General features: G+C 35.8%; 2 protein-coding genes across 6 annotated transcripts; one reads left to right on the top strand and one right to left on the bottom strand.

Annotated features, from left to right (window-relative positions):
* The first annotated feature begins 11071 nt into the window (after positions 1–11071).
* On the top strand, positions 11072–14734 carry LOC141683214 (zinc finger CCCH domain-containing protein 30-like). 2 transcript variants are annotated; one of them, XM_074487916.1, is made up of 2 exons: positions 11072–11294; positions 12104–14734. In XM_074487916.1, the coding sequence occupies exon 2, from the start codon at positions 12115–12117 to the stop codon at positions 14296–14298; it is 2184 nt and encodes a 727-aa protein (XP_074344017.1). In that variant the 5' UTR covers positions 11072–11294; positions 12104–12114; the 3' UTR covers positions 14299–14734. The 2 variants fall into 2 exon arrangements, with proteins under 2 accessions (XP_074344017.1, XP_074344018.1); XM_074487917.1 differs by lacking the exon at positions 11072–11294 and adding an exon at positions 11931–11993.
* Positions 14735–15522: 788 nt separating this feature from the next.
* LOC141683215 (protein DETOXIFICATION 42-like) lies at positions 15523–18876 on the bottom strand. 4 transcript variants are annotated; one of them, XM_074487920.1, is made up of 13 exons: positions 18762–18876; positions 18515–18595; positions 18301–18422; positions 17595–18109; positions 17367–17502; positions 17195–17291; positions 17000–17100; positions 16661–16824; positions 16474–16545; positions 16274–16390; positions 16085–16180; positions 15832–15953; positions 15523–15682 (listed from the first exon to the last, which is right to left on the bottom strand). In XM_074487920.1, the coding sequence occupies exons 2-13, from the start codon at positions 18589–18591 to the stop codon at positions 15637–15639; spliced, it is 1665 nt and encodes a 554-aa protein (XP_074344021.1). In that variant the 5' UTR covers positions 18592–18595; positions 18762–18876; the 3' UTR covers positions 15523–15636. The 4 variants fall into 4 exon arrangements, with proteins under 4 accessions (XP_074344021.1, XP_074344019.1, XP_074344022.1 ...); XM_074487918.1 differs by having other exon boundaries at positions 18512–18595; XM_074487921.1 differs by having other exon boundaries at positions 18515–18598; positions 18762–18868.
* Between the last annotated feature and the right edge of the window lie 5870 nt (positions 18877–24746).

Raw genomic sequence — 24746 nt, forward strand, 5'->3', positions numbered from 1 at the left:
TTAATCCATCAGAGTTTGCAGTATCAGGATTTAGACTGTCAGGATTTTCAGTATCAGAATTTAAGTTTTCATTTTCAAATCTCAGCTGATCATGATCATTGAAATCTTCAAGTCCAGTAATCTTCTTATCATCAAAAGATACATTGATAGATTCCATGACCACTCTTGTTCTCAAGTTATAGACTCTGAAGGCTTTTGTGGAAAGTGGATATCCAACAAAGATTCCTTCATCAGCTTTTAGATCAAATTTGGATAGCTGTTCAGGGTGTGTCTTAAGAACAAAGCATTTGCATCCAAATACATAAAAATACACCAGATTTGGCTTCTTTTTCTTCGCCATCTCATATGGTGTCTTTCCTTGCTTGTTAATGAGTGTTGCATTCTGAGTAAAACAAGCAGTCTGCACAGCTTCAGCCTAGAAATAGGTTGGAAGCTTTGCTTCATCAAGCATTGTACGTGCAGCTTCAATGAGAGTTCTATTCTTTCTTTCAACAACTCCATTTTGCTGTGGAGTTCCAGGAGCAGAAAATTCCTTCTTGATTCCATGGATTTTGCAGAACTCTTCCATTAACAAATTCTTGAACTCAGTACCATTATCACTTCTTATTATCTTCACAGAATCTTTGACCAATTTATCCAGTTGCCTGACATGACCAATCAAGATAGATGCAGTTTCACTTTTTGTATGCAAGAAATACACCCATGTATATCTGGTGAACTCATACACTATGACCATAGCATATTTCTTCTTTGCAATAGACATGACATTTACTGGACCAAATAGATCAACATGTAGTAGGTGATAAGGCTCAAGAATTGATGATTTAGTCTTGCTTTTGAATGAGTATTTCCTTTGTTTAGCCTTCTGACAAGAATCACAAAGGCCATCAGGAGCAAATACTGACTTTGGCAGTCCTCTCACAAGATATTTCTTGACTAATTCATTTATATTGTTGAAATTTAAATGAGAGAGTTTCTTGTGCCAGTTCCAGCTTTCTTCAATTGATGCTCTACTCATCAGACAGATTGCAGAACCATCAGTACTTGTTGAAAGCTTGGCTTCATAAATGTTACCACGCCTGTATCCTTTCAGAACAACTTTGCCTGTAGATTTACTTACAACTTCATAGTGTTCTTCAAAGAAGTCCACATGATAACCTCTGTCACAGATTTGACTAACACTTAGCAGATTGTATTTAAGTCCTGAGACTAGAGCTACTTCTTTAATGATGACATTCCCAAGATTGATATTGCCATATCCCAATATTTTTCCAATGTTGCCATCTCCATAAGAAATGCTTGGGCTAGCCTTCTCCACAAAGTCTGATAGCAGGGCTTTATTTCCAGTCATATGTCCTGAACATCCATTGTCCAGAAGTAGGATGTTTTTCCTGTTTCCCTGCAATCACAAAGACCAGTAATGATTAGTTTTAAGGACCCAGACATGCTTGGATACTTTGGCCTTATTAAGTTTGTTAACATCTGCAGCGGATTTAGCATCAGAGTTTATGTTAATATTTTTCTTATCAGAATTTACACTATCAGACTTTGAATCAGAACTTACACTAGAAGGAACAATGCTAACTTTCTTTAAAGAAGGTTTTATTTGATAATAATCATAGTACAAACTATGATATTCCTTACAAGTATAAATGGAATGCCATAAACTACCACAATGAAAACAAGGATTTTGTGGCTTATATCTAACAGACTGACTCTTAACTCCTGACTTTGAAGGTAAGGAGTTTATATTCTTATTCTTCCTGCAAAAAGAAGCCAGATGGTTAGAACTTCCACAGTTATGACATGTTTTTCTAGGAGCATCAGGAGCAGGCTTATAATCATTGCTTTTATTCACACCTTCCTTTCCATTCCTATTTTTCCTAGGTGATTTTATCTTGTTTGCATTCTTAACATCTTTCAGCTTATGCTTAAGCTGCTTCTTTGTCATTAAGCCCACGTTTACTTCAGTTGTCTTTTCCTGTTTTGGTTTGTCAGAAGTTAATTCCTTTTTAACTTCTGATTTCACAGTATCAAACTTTATAGCTACAAACTTAACAGGTTTTAACTTCGGATTTTGTTTAACAACTATAGGCTTAATATCTACAGTTCCTTTATCATTCTTATCCTCTCCATAACCTAAGCCCTCTTTCCAGTTTTCACTACTTAACAAATTCTGAGTTGTTCTGCCAGAGTTAGTCCAAGTCCTGATAATCTCTCTTTCCTTTTCTAACTCAGTTTTTAGAGATTCATTCATTTTAAGTAATTCATCCCTAACATAGAAAGCATCATCTCTATCTTTCTGAGTTTGATGGAACATGACTAACTCTTTTTCTAAATAATCATTCCTCTTTTTGCAAGCAAGATTTTCAGAAGTTAATCTTTCACATGTTAAAGTTTGATCTCTATAGCTAATAAACATGGTTTTAAGATATCTTCTCAACTCATTAATATCATCAGTATGAAAGGCATAAGTAGTTTGAGGTACCTTTAACTCAGCAGCTTCAGAACTGCTTTCAGCACTTGCCATATCAGCATTTGCCATCAAGGCATAATTCTCCTCACTTTCAGAATATGAGGTGTCTGTCCAGCTTTTGTTGTTTGTGACAAGAGCCTTGCCTTTGTCACTCTTCACTTTCTTGCAGTCAGGAGATATGTGGCCTTTCTCACCACAGTTGTAGCATTTGACATTTGTATAATCTCCTCTATCAGACTTTCCTCTTTTGCCCTCAGATTTTCTGAAATTCTTCTTATCAGAACTTGTACCTTTCCTGGAAAACTTCTTTCCCTTCCTGAACTTCTTGTATGTAATCTTTGTGATTCCTTTCACCATAAGGGCACACAACTTCATCATCTTTTCATCAGCATCTGTCTCAGGAAAGCTTTCAGATTCTGAGTCATCATCACTATCAGAACTTGATGACTCGGTATCAGACTTTGTGAAGAGAGCTTTACCCTTGCCTTTCCTTGAGGTAGCTATCTTGGGGGATTCTTCTTCAGCCTTAAGAGCAACTGTTCTTGACTTTCCTCCTTTCCCCTTGCTTCTTTGTTCCATCTCAAGCTCATGAGTCTTGAACATCCCATAAATTTCATCAAGAGTTGTTTCATCAAGATTATAGTTGTCTCTTATTGTTGTTGCATTCAAATCCCAGCTTTTAGGAAGAGCCAACAGGAATTTAAGGTTTGAATCTTCAAAATCATACTCCTTATCAACCAGTGACAAGTCATTCAAGAGTTTGACAAATCTATCATATAAATCAGTCAATGACTCATTAGCCTTTGAGTTAAAGTGTTCATACTCTTGAGTGAGTATTGTCTTCCTGTTCTTCTTAATCGTATCAGTTCTCTGACATCTTGTTTCCAAGGCATCTCATATCTCATTTGCAGTCTTGCAGTTGATTACCCTGTTTGACATTACATTATCAATGGCACTATGCAGTAAGTGTCGTACCTTAGCATCCTTAGCAATTGATGCGATATCTTCAGCAGTGTAGTCACTCTTCTCCTTTGGTACTGACTTTGCTGCTTCACCTGCAACTATAACAGCGAGCTTGGTTGGTTTGTGAGGCCCTTCCTTGATTCTATCAAGATATTCTGGATCTGTTGCTTCCAGAAACATGGTCATCCTCACCTTCCATATGGGATATTCAGATGGTCTCAATATGGGAACTCTAATAGCCTCATATCGGCTATGGATTTGTGTCTTTGGAGGTTCTTCAGTTTTGGTGGGCTTAGTTGGAGTTTCTACTTCAAACATGATTGTTTTTGGATCTTAAACTGTTTGTGTGTTAACAGATAGGCTCTGATACCACTTGTTAGGTCACACACACTATAGAGGGGGGTGAATACAGTGTATAGCACAATCAAATCGAACTCTAATAACTCAAGTAATAGAAAACAAACTTTATTCAAAACAATAAACTCTGTTATAGTATGAAACTGTCCTCTCTCAGTGATGAACAAATATCACGAGAGCTGCTAGGGTTACAATTAATAAACTTCTCGATAATGATAAAACTTATAGTGTAAACCCTATGTCTGTGTTTATATACTACACAGTTACAAGATAATCGCTAATTGATATGGAATATAATTCTGCTTCCTAAAATATATCAATTAGATATCTTTTCCTCCAAGTATTCCATTCTTCACGGAATTCCTTCTTCATGCATATCTCTTCTTACATTTGTCTAGATCTTCTCTTCCTATAAATCAGCCGCCTTCCTTATCTGAATATTTCCTTTAAGTCCTGATATTATCTTCTGATAAATATCTCCTGAACCTTAAGTACTGATGACTTAAGTTCTGACTTCAGTATACGTACTAATTTTAGTTAAGTACTAATTTGTCCTGTTTAAGTAAGATCTGAAAACTAAACATAAATCATATTAGACATGACATTATCAAATATATCTAACAATACACATCTGTTTACCCTGATGTTCAACCCACCAACACATCACAACCAACTCAACAACCATTAGAACCTACAATGTCTCATCAACCTCAAACTTCTCAACCTCAACCTACTCAACCCTCCATCAGGACATATTTCAAACCATCACAGTCATCTCAGCCTCAACCTTCAGCACATCCTGTGAAACCTTCATCTTCAAAACCCAAGAGGACTAAGATAGTACATCTATCTCAACAGAAGAAAAGGAGAATTGTTCTAAGAGATGAGTCAGACAATGAGGAACAGGTTCCCATATCAGAACCTGTTGTTGAAGAAGCTGAGAAAATCTCTTCTCAATAAGATACTGAAACTGGGAGTTCTAGGCCCCTCAAAAGGCTTAGAAATCTAAATTCTGATGATAAAGCTCCCAAAGTCTCTAATTCTGCAAAAAGACTTAAAAAGCAAAGAGCCAGGAGGGCTGTAAGTGTATCATCACACTCTAAAACAACTCTGGAAGAAGCAGCTAAGGAAGGGGGTCAGGAAGCTCTGATCCCAACAGAACCTATAGTAATTGAATTACTTCATACTGCTGAATCAGCTCAAAAGTCTCCTATTTAAAAGCAAGAGAATATTCCAGAGCAAGTGCTTACACCTCCTGTGTCTCCTGTAATTGATCCAGTACATGCTGAAGACCCAGGTACAAGTGCTGAAATTGATATTCATAACTTGATTGTGCCTGAGGTTCTGTACTTGGAAGCTCCACCAACTCAACTCACTCCACCAACAACACGAATTCTAGATGCTGATTTCAATGAAGATATTCCAACCACACCAATTCTGAATCTGGATGATGAAAATCAGATTTTAGGTGGGCATCAAGATTTGGCTGTTGATCAGAACTTAGTTGTAGATCAGCACTTAGAGGATGATGTTGAAGCCTCTATAGCCTCCCATACTGTTCTTTTATCAGAGGATGCTGATGTTGCAGGCTCTGTAAGTTCTGATACTGATAATGCTGAACTTACTGGTGAAGCTGCTGCAAATGTAGATGCTGATGCAGTTGGTCTATCAGGATATGCACCTCACCAAGCTCCAAACAAAACTGATTTAATCAAGAAGTTTGTTAGAGAGGATGCACCAGTACCTTGGAGTAAAACTCCTAGAGGACATGAGTGGACTAAGGAATGGAACTCAGTTAGTTTTGTTCCTACTGAAAAAATTCTTCCTGAGCACCTTGCCAAAGCTGATGAAATGCTGATAAATGATGATTTCAAGGCACAGCTGAGAGTTACTGCAATGAGTACTAGGCACCTTCAAGGTCAACACTCAATAACTTATGACAAGTTGAATAAAATTCAAGAATCTTTGATCCAGAAAAATATTATAAAATTGGAAAAGAACAGATTTTTCAAGCCAGCCTTTGATAGAATTGGGTATATTGAAAAAACTCAGGAGAAACAACAAGCTCAGATTGATGAAATTCTAAAGAATCAAGCTTCTCATCAAAATCAACTCAATGAGATCCAATCCTCAGTGGAATTGCTTGTCTCTCTTCTTTTACCTGCTGATGCCAAAAAGGGGTAGAAAGTAATTAAGTCCAAATACAAATCTACTCAATCACTGAAGGGTAAGGATGATGGAAATAATGACCAGGGAAATTCTGGAATGGGTAGAGGTCATGGTCAAGGCAAAGGTGGCAAAGGTTCTTCATCAAAGACAACTGAAATTTCTACACAAAGAACAAGTTCTGATATTGGGAGAAGAATAAGTTCTGATAATGGTAAAAGGATGAGTTCCATTGGACATCTAGAGCTTGATGAAGAAATTTCAAAGAGATTATTTCTTAAAGAAAATCCTGGAATGGACTTTGAAAGTCTAAAGGAAGAAGAAGTTAGACTTAAAGCAGAAAAAGTCAACTCCAAATCTAAAGCTTCTGTTGTTGAAAAGAAACTTCCAAAACTTAAGGGTATTGTGATTAAGGAAATGACAAATTCTGAGGCAACCAAAGCCAAATCACAAGTAGAAGTAGATCCAAGATCCAAGGGCAAAGAAAAAGTTGATGAACCTATAAAGGTATATGTGCCAGTCATGGATGAAGAAATATCTGATGAAGATGCTAGTCTTACTCTGATAAAAAGAAGATTTCTCAACCAACCTCTGATATGGCTCAAGTTGTTCAGAGTCAAGATGTAGTAAGTTCTGATATGACAGTGAAGCAAGCAACCTCTAACATAGCTCAAGTTGGCTTGATATCAGAAGATAAGGAAAAGGAAACCTCTGACATTGCTCATGTTAAACCTTCAAAGATGCTACTACCAGGATTCACCAAAGCTCAATAGACTCAACCTTTGAAGACTACATCAAGTGGTTTTGAAGCAAGAGTTGTTACAGGAAAGGAAGCAAGAGACAAATCTGGATTGGGTAGTTTAAAAGAGAAGAGAGTAAGCAATACTACCAATGATCCAACTTTCTTAAGTGAACCAGGTATAGGAGCAACTCCTGAGAGATTGAATCAACTTGAATCCGTACAAATGGTTTACCACTCTGTTTTGAAAGAAGACATCATGTTATACTTTATGAAAGATGGGAGGGTATTCCAGATCAGGGAGAATGCAATTTCATTGAAGTATTTTGAAGAACTGAAACATGTTCTATTTCTGCTTCAAGTGAAAACAGATCAACAGATGGTGCTGCAGGGTGTTTAAAGTCAAATATTCAAAGACAGAAGAAGCTTTACTCTGTAAAGTCTAACAGCCCATACTGTCCCAAGTACAGATCTCACAGTGGAGAAATTGTTGAAATGAACTCTAATACTGCTAAAATCATCAGTACATTTTCTGGTATTAAGGGACTTGAATTCAATCTTGAGTCTGATAAAGCCTATATCATCAGACTAGATCAGGATATAAGGAAAGCTAAAATAAATGATCTCAGGGCTGCTATCTTTTAAACTGGTGAAGATACAGTTGAATTGAAGAATGCTAAAAGGAGGATGATCAATGAACTTGAAAATGCTGAGAGATGTTTGTTGAAGAACTATCTCAGAACAACTCATGACATCAAAGAGATCAGAAATTGAAGCCAAGTCAAAGATCTACAACTGCATAAATTCTGAAGTGTCTACAGACTGAAGCTGTTATCAGACCTTGAGGATGGTAAAGCTATAAGGACTGTAAGTTGTAGTTATCTAGTCAAATTCTCATGCATTTGTACTTAATGTTTTTGACATCATCATATATCTGTTAAACTTGTATATTATGATAATTTACAAGTTGGGGGAGATTGTTAAGATATATTTGTGATGTCATGTCTAATATGATTTGTGTTTAGTTTTCAGACCTTACTTAATAAGACAAATCAGTACTTAACTGGAAATCAGTACTTATACTGAAGTCAGGACTTAAGATATCATAACTTAAGTTGTCAGAACTTAAGTTATCAGGAGATATTTATCGGGAGATAATATCAGGACTTAAGGAGACGTTCAGATAAGGAAGGCGGCTGATTGAAAGGAAAGAAGATCAAGACAAACATAATAAGAGATATGCATGGAGACGATATCTATAAGGAATAGAATATTTGGAGAAAAGATAACTGATTGATATATATTAGGAAGCATAATTGTATTCGATATCAATTAGAAGAATATCTTGTAACTGTGTAGTATCTAAACATAGACATAGGGTTTACACTATATGTGTTATCATAATCGAAATTATTATTCATTGTAACCCTAGAAGCTCTTGTGATAATTTGTTCATCACTAAGAGAGGACAATTCTTTGTAACAGAGTTTATTGTGTTGAATAAAATCTGTTTTCTGTTACTTGAGTACTTATATTCGATTTGATTGTAATAAACACTGCATTCAACCCCCTTCTACAGTGTGTGTGACCTAACATAAGGACTGCAATCTATCAGATTGGGAGTCAGAATGAAGAGATGAAGCAAGTCAAGACTACACTCTCGCAGGTCCTGAGGATTAAAGAAGAAAAGCTGATATCACACTTTGTTAAGAATCATTATGGATTCAGATTGACTCAATGAGATTGATAAAAGCTACAAGGACTGTAAGTTGTAGTTAGTTACTCAGTTAAATTCTCTATGCATTTGAACTTAAATGTTTTTGACATCATCAAATCTATTAACTTGTATATTTTGCATAATTTACAAGTTGGGGGAGATTGTTAGATATATTTGAGATGTCATGTCTAATATGTTTCATGTTTAGTTTTCAGATCTTAACAAACAGGAAATATCAGGATTTACTGGAATCGATACTTACTGGAAGTCGGAACATAATATCAGGACTTAAGGTCATGTTAGAACTTAAGTACGCGAGGACTTACAGTTAAGGAAGGAAACTGATTAACAGTAGAAGATCGAGACTAAAATAAAAGAAGATATGCATGGAAAGAATTAGAAGACTGGAAGACTTGTATAAGATATCTGATTGATATATTTTAGGAGACATAATTATATTCCAAATCAATTAGAATTTATCTTGCAACTGTGTAGTATATAAACACAGACATAGATTTACACTATATGTGTTATCATTATCGAGATACATTATTCACTGTAACCAAGAAGCTCTTATTGATATTTGTTCATCACTAAAAGAGAACAGTTTCATTGTAACAAAATTTATTATATTGAATATATCTGTTTAATGTTTCTTGTGTTCAAGATCGATTTGATTGTAATAACACTGTATTCAACCCCCTTCTACAGTATTGTATGACCTAACAATAATGATGAGATTCAAAAACTCAATATTCATTCGAAAATAAAGTTGTAATCAAATCCGCTCATCTAGTTTATTGATATGGTTATATCGAGTAATTAACCAGTTCAATCCCATCTGCAACGCGATTTTTGTTTAATCCCCGTGATAAATAACATTTAGGATCAGATGCTTAAAAAATGAGGATAATTAATAACAAAAATAGGTGAAAATTTCAGTAAAATGGAAAGATTTGGTGTATATATCTATACTATATTATAATAGCCGGAATAGAGATAATTTGGTTCAACGGTTTGGTTTAACGATAATTCCCTAATTTTGATTATTACAAAAATAGATAAATAGTGTTATATATCTAATAAACTACTAAATTGTTAAACTACTACTAAATATAGTATACTTATCCTACTAAACTACGAATACAACTTATCATATTATTAAAAGATATAAATAATAGTGTTACATATCTGCTAAACTACTAAATTGTTAAACTACTAGAAATAATCTATTTATTCTACTAAATTACGACCACATGTTATTCCATTATTTTTATTATAAATTTATAATCATTATATATTTATATAAATATTTTAAAAATATAATATAACTTGATAAATAAAAATTTAAAATATTAATGAAACCCGTGCATCGCACGTGATTTATGCTAGTATGTTATTAATAAGAAATCTTCGTATCTACTCGATAGTTAAATGCTACTGACATATAAGTTCATTACTATTAATCAAATATTATTAATCAAATTAGAGATGTCAAATTAATTTGATCCAACGGTATCCGATCCGAAATTTGAAATTTTGAATATAGCGAACCCGAAATTCTGAATTTGGATTTCAACGATACCGAACCGATACCCGATCCAAAATCCTATCCAAACCCGGTTTAAACACGAAACTCGATTAAAATCCGACACATAAATAATGTATTATATATAATATTTTAGATGTAATACATATAATTTACATATTATTATTGTATTATTTGAGTGGTATTAGATTAATATCAAGATTCTCAACACTCGTATAGTGAATTTTAACTATTTATTATTTCAAGATCAACTTTTATTATTTAAGATATTTTTTTTATATATATTTATGTTATTAACGTATCAAAGATTATAATCACCTTATCAACCCATGGCCATGTACAGTAATGTGTTTGATGACTACTTGCTATGTATTTATGTTATTAACGTATCCAAGATTATAATCACCTTATTAATGTGTTATTTTTATCCCACTATATCTCTTTTATACATTAAAAATTAATGAATCCCGCCACTTTACTCACTTTTTTATTTTATTTTATACACATTTCTTAATTTTCATTTCCAATCTTTTTGATTTGTTATTAAAAGGACGTTTGCTAATACTTTTTTTCCGTCATCTACAGGCGGACGCCAAATCTACGTTTCAATGCACTTCAATATTTTCCACTGACCTACGAGTCCTCACCGGTTCATCCGGTACCTCTTCTGTCTCTTTATTTCCTTTTTCAGTATTTCTTGAGAAATAATAATGTAATAATCAATTCCGTATCATTTTTCTCCGATGGAAAATTGTAAATGAGATGAGAAGTCGTAGATATAATAACTTAATAATATTTTAAATTATTCGGACTTATTGATTGAAAGAAATAAAAATATTGTTATTTGTTTAATGAAATGATTTCAAATTCGTTAGTTTTATTAGGTTTATAATTATTATTCGCACATAATTTAAACATTCTGCATTTATTTTTTGGGGTTTTCCAAATTTTAGAAAATTCGTTTTCTTAACAGGGACTCTCTCCCCGGACAAGCCGGTCACAATCTCCGCATCAAATATGTTTAACTAGTACTACGTACAAAATTCACAATACTACTACTACTACTACATTTCATGTTAATTTCAATACAATCTCCAAATTCACCCCAAATTCAAAAGCAATTGAATTTGCATTTGAATTTGAGTTTGTAATTTTCAAACCATTACATACACAACCCCCCTGTTTTTCTCTCACTTGATTGTATCGATCAAACTTAACTTACACATGTTTGTTTATGTTGGTGTCCATCATTTTGAAGCAAACAACTTAAGTACTGCCCCCTCGCTTGTTGCTCTCCTTAACTCACTTCAGATCTCTTCCCAAACTCGTATGTTCTTTTTTCACTCTCTTAGATTCTCTTTTTAATCATTTTTTTTTTACTTTTAATTACTTGTTTTTTGTAACTATTGCCATCATTAATTAATTTTATGAATCTGTGTGTTTGCTTGTTTTGTTAATTATTTGATGATTCGATTACTTGTTTTTACTTAATGCACTCATTGATTGTGTATATGTTTGCTTATTTGTTATACCTAATATGATGTATGTATAGGTTTTGATCTGGGCACAAGTTGCATTTATTTATGTCAAGTTTTCGATTTTGGTTTATGTTATTCGAGTCCGATTAAATGAATTTTTACATGATATAAATTTTTAATTGATTTTGTTTAGCTTTTGTTGAATGTAAGGGTTGTGTTGGTGATTGGTGATTCAAGTTGGAATTGCTTTTTACTGTATACTTATCGTATTTTATGTGAACTAAGAATGGGGGATAAATTGTTATCGCACAGTTGTATGCTTCATTTTTATTGGCAGATGACTGATGTCTAAATTGGGTACGTGTTGATTGTTGTTTTGTGGGATTTTAATAATTTTGCGATTTAATTTCGTCATTGGTTATGGTTTTTGAAAATTTGGTGTTTGCTTACGAAATTTTGTCGGATTTGTATATAGTTGGTTTGCTGTTGGATATGGCTCTGCGGTGGATATTTGTATTTTGTGATCTACTTTTGCAAGAGGATCATGTGTAATTATCTGTATCGTAACCTGCTCATTCTAACATAGTTTTTTTTAACGAACTTGTATTATTATAGATGAGATTTTTTTCTGACTGATTTTGTTTGGGGTGCTTTGCAGTTGAATAAAGCATGTGCGGTGTGACAAAGTCGACATCAACTTCATCTACACAATCTACCAAAGAAAGTAAATCTAACAAACAAGATATGGGTCCAATATCGGTTGACGCTGAAGATTCTTTTTCTAGTTTACTTGAATTTGCTGCTAACAATGACTGTGAAGCATTCAAAGCATTGGTTGAGGAGAATTCTTTGGCAATTGATGAGGTTGGACTTTGGTATGTTCGAAAGAAGGGTTCAAAGCAGATAGTTCTTGAGCACCGAACTCCTTTGATGGTTGCTGCTACATATGGTAGTATTGATGTTATTAAGTTTATCATCTCTCAGCCTGCAGTTGATGTCAATATTGCTTGTGGCCCGGACAAGTGTACTGCTCTCCACTGTGCTGCTTCCGGAGGCGCTGTTAATGCTGTTGACATTGTTAAGCTGCTTTTGGCGGTGGGCGCTGATCCAAATATTAAGGATACAAATGGTGAGCGTGCTGTTGATGTGATTGTGGCCCCTCCAAAAGTCCTTGATGTTAAAGCATCTCTCGAGGAGTTGTTGCTGAGTAATGTTTCGGATGGCCTAAATGGCGAGTGCAAGTTACGAGTATCCATATCTTCTTCCAGTTACTCGCCAAGCCTGTCTTCTTCACCAGATAATGGTTCCCCTTGTTCCCCTTCCGATTTAGTATCCTCTCCAATGCTGTCAAAGTTTACTGATGATCCTAATGGTGCTATTTCTGAGAAGAAAGAATACCCAGTTGACCCCTCTCTTCCAGACATCAAGAATAGCATTTATTCCACAGATGAATTCCGCATGTTCTCATTCAAGGTCAGGCCTTGTTCAAGGGCTTACTCTCATGATTGGACTGAGTGTCCTTTTGTTCATCCAGGGGAGAATGCTCGACGAAGGGATCCAAGAAAGTTTCATTATAGTTGTGTCCCATGCCCTGATTTTCGTAAAGGTGCTTGTAGGCGTGGTGATATGTGTGAATATGCTCATGGAGTGTTTGAATGCTGGCTACACCCAGCTCAATACCGAACACGGCTCTGTAAGGATGTGACTAACTGTGAAAGGAGGGTTTGTTTTTTTGCCCATACACCGGACGAGCTTCGTCCCCTGTATGTATCTACTGGGTCTGCTGTACCATCTCCTCGTTCTAGCGCATCGGCTGCTAGTGTAATGGACATGGCTGTTGCCATGAACCTTCTGCCTGGTTCTCCATCATCTGCTTCCGTGATGTCTCCTGCATTTAATCAACCTATGTCTCCATCGGGTAATGGTGCTCACTCATCTTTGGCTTGGCCCCAGCCAAATGTTCCCACCCTTCATCTGCCTGGAAGCAACATGCAATCAAGTCGCTTAAGGTCTTCCCTTAGTGCCCGAGATATTCCTCTCGAGGACTTGCATTTATTGCAGGATATGGATGCCCACCAACTTCTTTTGAATGACCTGGCCTGCCTTTCGCAGTCGCGCCCCAGCCCTGTGTCTCTAAATCGTTCTGGTCGGCCCAAAACATTAACTCCTTCAAATCTTGAGGAGTTATTTTCAGCTGAGTTGGCTTCTTCACCTCGCTATTCTGATCAGGCTGCTTCAGCTAGTGCTTTCTCTCCATCTCACAGATCAGCTGTTTTCAATCAGTTCCAGCAGCAGCAAAACTTGCTTTCACCTATCAATACTAATGTATTTTCTCCCAAAAATGCTGATCATCCTTTGTTGCAGGCTTCATATGGTGTCTCGTCTCCAGGAAGAATGTCACCAAGGGGCATGGATCCAATCTCTCCTATGGGTTCTCGGCTTACTGCTTTCGCCCAGCGTGAGTTTCAGCAGCCTCAGCAAATGCGTAGTCTCAGCTCCCGCGATCTCACCTCTAATAATGTATCCATGGTTGGGTCTCCAGTAAATTCTTGGTCTAAATGGAGCTCTCCAAGCGGAAAAGTTGATTGGTCACTTAACGGGGATGAACATTCCTGGTTGCCAAGGTCGTCTCTAAATGACCCTAATAAGAACACAGAGGAGCCTGACATTTCATGGGTCCAGTCACTTGTGAAAGAATCACCACCAGAGATGAAAGATAAACTTCCAGCTCCAGTTGCTAGTGGTGCTCCATCCGGTGAGGGATCAAAATCTAATTCCCAAGTTGAGTCCGTTGATCATACAGTTCTAGGTGCCTGGATTGAGCAGATGCAACTTGATCAGCTCACAGTCTAGTGATATTCATTTTTTCTAATATCATTAATTGTTTCTGGAAAGGAGGCAGAGTTTGGTGAAGTGAACCTTCTCTGGTCTGTTAGGGGGAGGTACACACTCCATGTTAGGTAATTCTCCTCCGATGTCTCTTAACTAGATTTAAAAAAAAATAAAATCTTACAGTACCATATTTTCATTTGGAACATTTTACCTCATTGAAGTTAAAAAAACTATTTTCTCTTAATTTTCTCCAATACTACTTTGCGTTGACCAATGTACTATTCTCCAAAGAGAGCTCTTGGGAGACTGGAAAAAGTTATTGCTGTAATTGTTAATAATGCAGTTGGTTCTGGTCTTCTAGCTGGAGAGTGTACTTTTATAGAGTTTGCAACAACAATCTGTTTGTTTTATGATGTAAAACCTAAGTAAAGTTATTATATTATTTTATTTATTGCTATGTTGACCATCCTCATACTCACACAACACCTGCACTGAAATATGATCCGAATGCTATCTTTTTCTGATTAAAGTTTTTACATGTTCCTTGAAGTTCGGCAAGAATGGTTAGATTAAATTTGGTATCTGAGGCCTTTGTCTTTCCTAATTCGTGGTGACTGGTTGTCAAGAATGGTGAGTTGAGAGCTGTAAGTGGTGATTAGTGACTAATGGCTGATTAAATTTTGTTTTTCTGATTGACAAGAACGGATTAGACAAATAGTTGAAATCGGTAGGTCAGATAATCAACATGAGATGTAAAACAATAGATGCCTTATTCCAACTTTTCAGATAGGAGCCATCAACATTAGATTCATTTAAAAATTAAGACAAAAATACCTAAGGTGTCTTATTTGGGGAAGGGTATGCGAGATTCATTTGAATTTAAAACCAGTAATTATGAGGACGTCCTTTGATAGGCTACAGTCTATAAAATGCTCTTCTTCATACTGAAGATTTGACACGATATTACATAATAAGTTGATGTTGATGTTATGTCACATAGAAGTACGATTGGATCTTTCCTATCTTGTTAATATTTTCACAGAATTGTTGCGAGTGTGTAGAAAAATCAGTTGTCGTGAATTTAGAGAGTAATAATGTAGTAGTAGTATTTTTGGACAGAATGAAAATATAATTAAAACTTATATTAATCCTTTTAGTGGAAAACCTATTTTAATTTATGAACAAAGTCGAACATGAATCTTGATGGAAAAAACACAAGAGCAAGACGCACATGTGTTTGTGGGATTTGTTGATGCGGAAATTTTGTTGATTAAAATGTGCAGGCATTATTACATTTGGAGCTCCAAAACAAAAATCAAAAGTAGATTAACGAAGATCATCTTTAAAAATCAAAATATATTACAGGGTCCCGAGAAAGCGCCAGGGTCCAGTTCCAGTCCCCATTCTGCAAGTAATAACAAAACACAAACAATATGATTCAACTGGAACCAAATTTGAAGTAAATTCAAAAAAGAAAAAGAAAAAGAAAAAGAAAGTATGTGTGTAGTTAGTTATATCATATGTGCGAGCGCACAGAGAACATACATTACATACCTGAAAACACCGGCTAAAACACGTAGACTCATAAAAATGGTTAAAGCCAGCCAGATTCCAGCAAAACCAATACTTTTGGACAGGAGGAACAGAGAAGCAATGCTCAATATAACTATTATAACCTGAAGAATTTTATAAGAAAGCACGGATTAATAACCAAGAATTTGGAACCCTGATGTATATGAATTGAATATGATTATATTTATGTGACGCCAATTTAGCAGTAGTAGAGGAGGTTCATGATAAACTTTACCATAGAATACGCAGAATAAGCGAAGTCTGATACTCCATAGTATAGACCATCAAAAGCAAAGGCTAAATAATTTATTGGCTGAGTTGCTGCAACAAACTGATGATAAAATGCAAGGCAACACTTGGTTTTCAGTATAGATTCATCATCACAGGTAATCAAAGTTTGACTATGTTTGGAGAAAGTACATACCGGGATACCTATAGCTATGATTTGAAGAACATGTTTGTCACGGGTAAACACTACACATCCATACTGCAACCCCAGTCCGACAACAAGAGCCAGAACCAGACTCAATACAAATGCCATCTGCAATTTGATTGTTCAACATAAAAAAATCACCCATGCATAATAAAGTTTTCAGAATTTTGATAATATGTAAAAGCGCAAACCTGTACTACTCGAGATGCAGCAGAGGCTGCCTTTTGATAATCCTTTTCAGCCAATGCGCAAGCAATGATAGCCTGTAGTAATAAATCAATGCAAGTGTTCTGTGGGTTACTATGATTCTTATTTTCTAGCAACGAATACCCTAATTAAATTCGTAGATAGATTTCCAGAACCTAAAAGAGAAAGTACCTGTCCTCCACCCCCCAAACCATAAGCAAGAAGGGAGGATGTCATCCAAACCTGTAAGCAAATTTGAAAAGCCGCCATAGTAGTTGAACCCAACCTTGCAGCTAATGAGGTAGCTAGAGTGACACAACATGTTGCTACAATTACCCTTCCCAGTAAATAAAACCCTGCACATTTTTTCATACCGCCATATTATTAGGTAACTTATGAGAAACAATGGAACTTCAGTAAGCACTGTAGTCGTGGTAATAATAATATTTTGATGCTACTATAACATACTACAGTGAGATGCGTATACCAGTAATAGTATTTTACAGATGAGCAGATAACATCCTACCCTACCATTCTTAAGGAACTGACTGAACTGCAAACTCTTGATGCTTGGGGGTATGATGTAAACTTGTTTCATCAATTTACAGAAAAGGATCACCAAGATTAAGTACCTATATGAAATGAATGGTACCCTGTAAGATATAAGCAAATGTGCAGAATGCCCAAATTGTAACGGGGTATGTATTCTTTGGTCGTAAAACTTACTGAGACAGCACATGAGCAACTGCTGCACCACTAACTCCCATACGGCAAACAAATATAAGGATGGGGTCCAAAATTACATTTGCTAGATCTCCTGCAACTGTTTCAGAGATTAAGTCCTGTCTTAGGCATTCTTCTGGAAACAATTAGCCTCCCTCTATGATTAAAAGAATACCTATTGCATATAGGGGAGTTGTAGTATCTTTAAAGCCTCGAAAAACTCCTTGCATGGCTAAATAGAGAAGAATAGCTGGAATACCCAGCGATCTTATTCTCAAATAAGTTATAGCTGGCTCTAGCATTGGAGAATGCTATGATTATACGATTAGTGAAGACAGAAATTAGTTTTTGAACAGATAACAAGAAACTAAAATACTTGACTGGAGACAAGAGAGTTACTTACAGATTTGACCCCCATTATTCTCAGTAATGGTTTAGCTAGAGAAAGTAGGAATATGGTTTGGAGGATACCAACAGCAAGCCCCATAATCAGTGATGTGGAAGCTGATGGAATATGTCTCTTTTCTGGTGTAATAACTTGCTTTACCACTCCATTGGTTTCTAAATCAATCTTTTGCTCCTTGGATGTAATATTGGATTTATTCATAACACTATATTCAACACTGGGAGACTGAGTTACTGTTGTTTCACAAGATAAAGTCGAATCAGAAAGAGTTGCATTGTCTGACTTGGCTTCTATATTTTCACTGTTTGTAGCTGAATAACCATTTTCCATAACATCTTCTGCCTTCCCCTTTTCAATTTCTTTGTTCTCTTGCACTTCTTTTGTTAATCTTCCAATTGCATATTCCTCCGCGACAAAAGAAGTAGTTATACTAACTAGAGGTGATACAGTAATCCTTAATGCTTGATTCAAAATCGCTATAGAAACTCCTACAGCAGCAATCTCCACCGTGCCTATGGATGTAATAAATTAAAATGAATTATACGCGATTTTTGAGTATTGAAATGAAGAGGCCATATTGTTTGACCGGAAACAAGCAAGAATTAAGATTGCTGTATGCAGTGCTACTTCAACGACTTGAAACAAAAGGCACAAGGTCAGGCAAATCAACAAGCTCATACGAGAGAGAATTGTAATCAAATACCTAAATGGCCAATGAATGTTGTGTCGATTAAAGAAGCAACAGGATCAGCTACTAATGCCAGTGTTGCTGGAAATGCAATGCGGAGTATCTCTAATCCAAGTGGATCCATCTTGAATAAAAGCCTACTCAGTAAAATTTCATCAAAAAAAAACTTAGCAGACACTGAACAAGACATCTTTAATTTCTTGTTCACTTGAAATACAATATGAACCACCTTAGATCTCTAAAAAAGACCAGTAGAGGCATCCTCCCTTTCTGTGCAGGGATATGCATGACATCATCCTCTTCCATAATCCTACTGATCCAAGTTAAAATGCTTGATTATTTAGGCCTAACCTAAATTAATAATAACTCATGCAACAAATAGATTGGATATTAAAGCTTATGGAAATTAAGATATCAAATTATCAAATACAGGTAAACAAAGCAGAAACACAACTGATTTGAGTTTCGCTACTTACCTAAAACAAAGTGCAAGTTGTGCAGAGTTGTCAAGGCCTTGCTACCAGTAATGAAAGATGTAGAGAAAGGTTTAGTTGCGGGGGAAAATGCTTCTGTTCATTGTAGAATAATGCGTGCCTCTGTATTATATCATATATATGTTCACAGCTATGTAAGTTGGAAATACTTGTCAATATTTTTTTAACTATAAAAATTTCTATAATAATCCGCACTTAGAAGTGTATATCCAACGGAGTCCACCAAAAACCAGAATTTGGATTAATTTGTAAAAAAGTTGCATGGACATGCCGTATTACTGGAAATTTGGAATTGCTCTAAAGCTGAATTTCCATTGTAAACGTCAGCCGTATTGTTGCAAATAATCAAGTTGTAGTGAGGCTTTCGACTTCTTAAATTCCTTTTGAAATTATGAATGGGGCATGTAGGATTTACACGGAGGAGCCACCATTATTATTTGGTGTCCTGCAATGCTTTCAAAATCTCTAATTTAAGTAATTAATTCTCGATTAAGTTTCTTAATATTTTTCTAACTCTTTCATTTTTTACATGGTCACGGTGGTGTCAGTAAGTTAGACCTTATTTAGGTCTCCCCAGTTTTGAAGGCATCTCTCTGTTACCACACATGATAAACCAAACCAAAAAATTCGAATCCGAGGGTAAAATTTGGACAACTTCTTTTTCGAAACAAAACATACTTGCATTAATTAATTTTATCAAGAGCTGTGACAAACCACTTGTGTACGCCCTGACATACAGAAATGAGTCACTCCATGAACAAAGTTGACATGCACTTCATCAAAGTGCTCAAGTTATTCTACACGGTCAGTGATGATAGTGTCAAAGTAAGATTTTCCAGGAACACCCTGAGAAGCATCAGCCCCCAACTTTGCATCCGTCTCAATGACACACTTCCGAAGATTTAAACTCTTTATCCAATATAAAGCTTCTTTTTAACTGAGGGCTTCCGCTTCTTGAGGTTTCCTGCATATCAAGAAATTCCCAGAATCATCCCAAACCACACAACCGATCAATATACAATTCCTCTTCTTCAAAAGATTAATCTTAGTTCAGCTCTGAGGCGGTTTACTCCAATGCTTAGTCCTCCCATCTGTGTGCATCCCGTCACTCTCTGCATCATTAACACCTTCATGTATTCTTTTACAAAGTTTTAATATGTTTTAACTTGGTATCAAACAAAACGAGAAGATGCAAATAATTAATGCTACCTTTCTAATATTCTTCTTTTTAAAAAAAAAAAAAATCCAATTCATTGAAATACCTCCATTTATAGTAGGAGTTCAAACATTACAAGGGAACCAAAGGACATAACTTCAGCAACTGAAAGCTAGATAGAGAAAGCATAAAGCTTCAGCAACTGAACTTAACAAACTGATTACAAAATAAAGACAACATTTTTTTCCAGGAAGATTTATCACAGGAAGTAAACAAATATTTTATGTGTTCTTTTTGAATGTTTTAAGAGATATACGTACCGGGATGCCTAATGTAATGAGATGAAGAACATGTTTGTCGCTGTTAAAGACTAGTGCTCCATAATGCAAACCAAGTCCTACGGCTAAAGTCAGACCACGACCGAGTACAAATGCCATTTGCGATACAGTACTTATTTGAAATTGAAACTTCGTCCATTCAGAAAAAGTGACAGTACGCCCCTTATATAAAGAATCAAACCTGTAGAAGATGCAGCAGTGAATAATGTAATTCTTCTCTATTATTCATGATTCCTTTAATTTTATAAATTCATGGATTTTTGTGAAGAGGACTAAAGGAGAAAGTAGCTGTCCTGCAACAGCCAAACCCTCAGCAAGAAGTGAGGATGTCATCCAAACCTGTAAGCAAATTTGGAAAGCTTCCATGGGGGTTGACCCTAATCTTGAAGCCAATGATGCAGCTAAAGTGACACAAGATGTCGCTGCAACCATAAAATCAAATTTTATGTTTTTTTTTACCATAATTTTTTTGAAAATATATGAAAGTGTGAAAATATATGAAAGTGCCCTCTCAAAATTCAAAAATATAAATGTCTTTTTTCAAAATTTGCCCGGTGTCCCCCTAAATAAAAATTTCTGGATCCGCCCCTTGCAACCATCCTTCCTAGTTAATAAAATCCTGCATTTAACACGAAAAAATATGCCCAAGAAAATTTATAAGTGTGAATTAAAACTTGATTTAACAATGCAGCCAACCTAGTAACAGTTTGATTTTACAATAGCATATTACAGCAAGATCTGTACAGTATTGATGTCACTCAATATATGCAAGACAAGCAGCGTCCTACCATTTTATGAAACCCACTGAACTGCAAATTCTTAATGCTTGGGAATAAGAGGTGAACTTGTTTCATCAATTTACAGAAAAGGATCAGGACTTTAAAAGACAATTGAATTTCCAGAGGGAAAATGAAAGGCAAGATATTGGAATTAGGCGCCTTGTATATAACTTACTGGGACAGCACATGAGCAATTGCTGCACCACTAACCCCCATTTGGAAAATAAATACAAGAATAAGGTCCAAAATCACATTTGCTAGGTCTCCTGCAACTGCATTGAGCATGAAGTCTGGGCTTAGTTGCTAAACCAGTTTTAAGATACATATATAATACCTGTTGCATATAAGGGAGTTGTAGTATCTTTAAAACCTTGAAAGACTCCTTGCATGGCCAAAATGAGAAGAACGGCTGGAGCCCCAAGTGATCTTACTCTCAAGTAACTTTCAGCTAGCTCTAGCAGGTGAGAATTCTATGAAAAGAAAATCAATGAAAGCCAAAACGCATTAATTTCTGACAAACTAAAACAGGAAAAGACAACTGAAGTTAACGTAGGCTTAATGACAAAGAAGCAGCTTAAGCATAAGCTGAAAGATGTTAAGAATGTAAACAAGGTAAAGTCACCTAGGCAAAATAGGAATGGAAAGGAAGGTATGAATAAAAGCAATGATTGTAAGCCTATTCCTAATGCACCTAGAAAAATATGTCATAACTGTGGAAGTTCTAACCATCTGGCTTCTTTTTGCAGGAAGAATAAGAACATAAACTCCTTACCTTCAAAGTCAGGAGTTAAGAGTCAGTCTGTTAGATATAGGCCACAAAATCCTTGTTTTCATTGTGATAGTTTATGGCATTCCATTTATACTTGTAAGGAATATCATAGTTTGTACTATGATTATTATCAAATAAAACCTTCTTTAAAGAAAGTTAGCATTGTTCCTTCTAGTGTAAGTTCTGATACAAAGTCTGATAGTGTAAATGCTGATAAGAAAAATGTTAACATAAACTCTGATGATAAATCCGCTGCAAATGTTAACAAACTTAATAAGGCCAAAGGATCCAAGCAAGTCTGGTTCCTTAAAACTAATCATTAGTGGTCTTTGTGATTGCAGGGCAACAGGAAAAACATCCTAGTTCTGGATAGTGGATGCTCAGGACATATGACTGGAAATAAAGCCCTGCTATCAGACTTTGTGGAGAAAGCTGTCCTAAGTGTTTCTTATGGAGATGACAACATTGGAAAAATACTGGGATATGACAATATCAATCTTGGGAATGTCATCATTAAAGAAGTAGCTCTGGTCTCAGGACTTAAATACAATCTGCTGAGTGTTAGTCAAATCTGTGACAGAGGTTATCATGTGGATTTATTTGAAAAACACTGTGAAGTTGTAAGCAAATCTACAGGAAAAGTTGTTCTGAAAGGATACAGGCATGGTAACATTTATGAAGCCAAGCTTTCAACAAGTACTGATGGTTCTGCAATCTGTCTGTTGAGTAGAGCATCAATTGAAGAAAGCTGGAATTGGAACAAGAAACTCTCTCATTTAAATTTCAACAATATAAATGAACTAGTCAAGAAAGATCTTGTGAGAGGACTGCCAAAATCAGTATTTGCTCCCGATGGTCTTTGTGATTCATGTCAGAAGGCTAAACAAAGAAAATCTTCATTCAAAAGCAAGACTGAATCATCAATTCTTGAGCTTTATCACCTACTACATGTAGATCTATTTGGTCCAGTGAATGTCATGTCTATTACAAAGAAGAAATATGCTATGATCATAGTAGATGAGTTCACCAGATACACATGGGTGTATTTCTTGCACACAAAAAGTGAATCCTCGTCTATCTTGATTGATCATGTCAAACAACTGGATAAATTGGTCAAAGATTCTGTGAAGATCATAAGAAGTGATAATGGCACTGAGTTCAAGAATTTGATCATGGAAGAGTTCTGCAAAGACCATGGAATCAAGCAGGAATTTTCTGCTCCTTGAACTCCACAGCAAAATGGAGTTGTTGAAAGAAAGAATAGAACTCTTATTGAAGGTGCACGAACTATGCTTGATGAAGCAAAGCTACCAACCTATTTTTGGGCTGAAGCTGTGCAGACCGCTTGTTTTACTCAGAATGCAACACTCATTAACAAGCATGGAAAGACACCATATGAGATGGTGAAGAAAAAGAAGCCAAATCTGAAGTATTTTCATGTATTTGGATGCAAGTATTTTGTTCTTAAGACTCATCCTGAACAGCTATCCAAATTTGATTTAAAAGTTGATGAAGGAATTTTTGTTGGATATCCACTTTCCATAAAAGCCTTTAGAGTCTACAATTTAAGAACAAGGGTTGTCATGGAATCTATCAATGTCTCCTTTGATGATAAGAAGATTATTGGACTTGAAGTTTTCAATGATCATGATCAGCTGAGATTTGAAAATGAAGACTTAAATTCTGATACTGAAAATCCTGACAGTCTAAATCCTGATACTGCAAACTCTGCTGGATTAAACTCTGATGTTATTGAGACTGTGGTGACTACGCCAAAGGAAGATGCACCTGTGTAGGGGGAGCATACTGAAGATACAACCACATCTCAAGAAACATCAGAACATACAACTAGCTCTTCAAGTTCTGATTCATCAAGTTCTGATAAGCCAAGTTCTGATAGTTCTAAAAACTCAATTTCTGAAGGATCCAACTAAGAGAGCATAGTTTCAGGGGGAGCATCAGAAAATGTTGATGAAGATAGCATGGATCATGGGGGAACATCCAGTTCTAGAGAAAACCTTCCATCTGCAAGGAAGTGGAATAAATCACATACACCTGACTTAATTATTGGAAATCCTGATGCAAGTGTCAGAACTAGAACAACTACTTCAAGTGAATGTCTCTATAATTCTTTTCTTTCTCAGACTGAACCAAAGAAAGTGGAAGAAGCTCTTCAAGATGCTAATTGGGTGCAAGCAATGCAGGAAGAGTTAAATGAATTTGAAAGAAACAAAGTCTGGACCCTAGTGCCAAGACCAAAGAACAGATCTGTTGTTGGTACAAAGTGGGTGTTCAGAAATAAAACTGATAGTGATGACATAATTACAAGGAATAAAGCAAGGCTGGTTGCAAAAGGATACTCTCAACAGGAGGGAATTGATTATGATGAAATATTTGCACCAGTTGCTAGATTGGAAGCCATAAGGATATTTTTGGCTTATGCTGCTCACAAAAAGTTTACTGTCTTTCAAATGGATGTAAAAAGTGCTTTTCTCAATGGAGAATTGGAAGAGGAAGTATATGTTGAACAATCTCCAGGCTTGGTAGAATCCAAATTTCCAAATCATGTCTACAGGCTTGATAAAGCACTTTATGGCCTTACGCAAGCTCCAAGAGCATGGTATGAGACTTTAACTCAGTTTCTTCTGGAAAGTGGATTTAACAGAGGAACTATTGACAAAACTCTGTTCTACATCAACCATGGAAAGGACTTACTTTTGGTGCAGATATATGTTGATGATATCATTTTTGGTTCTACAAATGACAGACTTTGCAAGAAGTTTGTCAAACTGATGCAGTCAAGATATCAAATGAGTATGATGGGGGAACTTAGCTATTTTCTGGGCCTTCAAGTCAAGCAGAATGATGAAGGCACTTTTATTTGTCAAACCAAGTACACCAGAAATTTACTGAAGAAATTTGGAA

Source organism: Apium graveolens, chromosome 9 (genome assembly GCF_009905375.1).
Source record: "Apium graveolens cultivar Ventura chromosome 9, ASM990537v1, whole genome shotgun sequence".
Taxonomy (NCBI): Eukaryota; Viridiplantae; Streptophyta; class Magnoliopsida; order Apiales; family Apiaceae; genus Apium; species Apium graveolens.

Excerpts from the sequence above, each read along its gene's own strand:
- LOC141683214 (XM_074487916.1), top strand. The coding sequence starts at position 12,115 with ATGTGCGGTGTGACAAAGTCGACATCAACTTCATCTACACAATCTACC.
- LOC141683215 (XM_074487918.1), bottom strand. The coding sequence starts at position 18,591 with ATGGAAGAGGATGATGTCATGCATATCCCTGCACAGAAAGGGAGGATG. Across the intron at positions 16,825-16,999 it reads CAGTCAGTTCCTTAAGAATG|GGTTTTATTTACTGGGAAGG; the intron begins GTAGGGTAGGAT and ends AAAAATGTGCAG. Across the intron at positions 16,391-16,473 it reads CTGCATCTCGAGTAGTACAG|ATGGCATTTGTATTGAGTCT; the intron begins GTTTGCGCTTTT and ends ATCAAATTGCAG.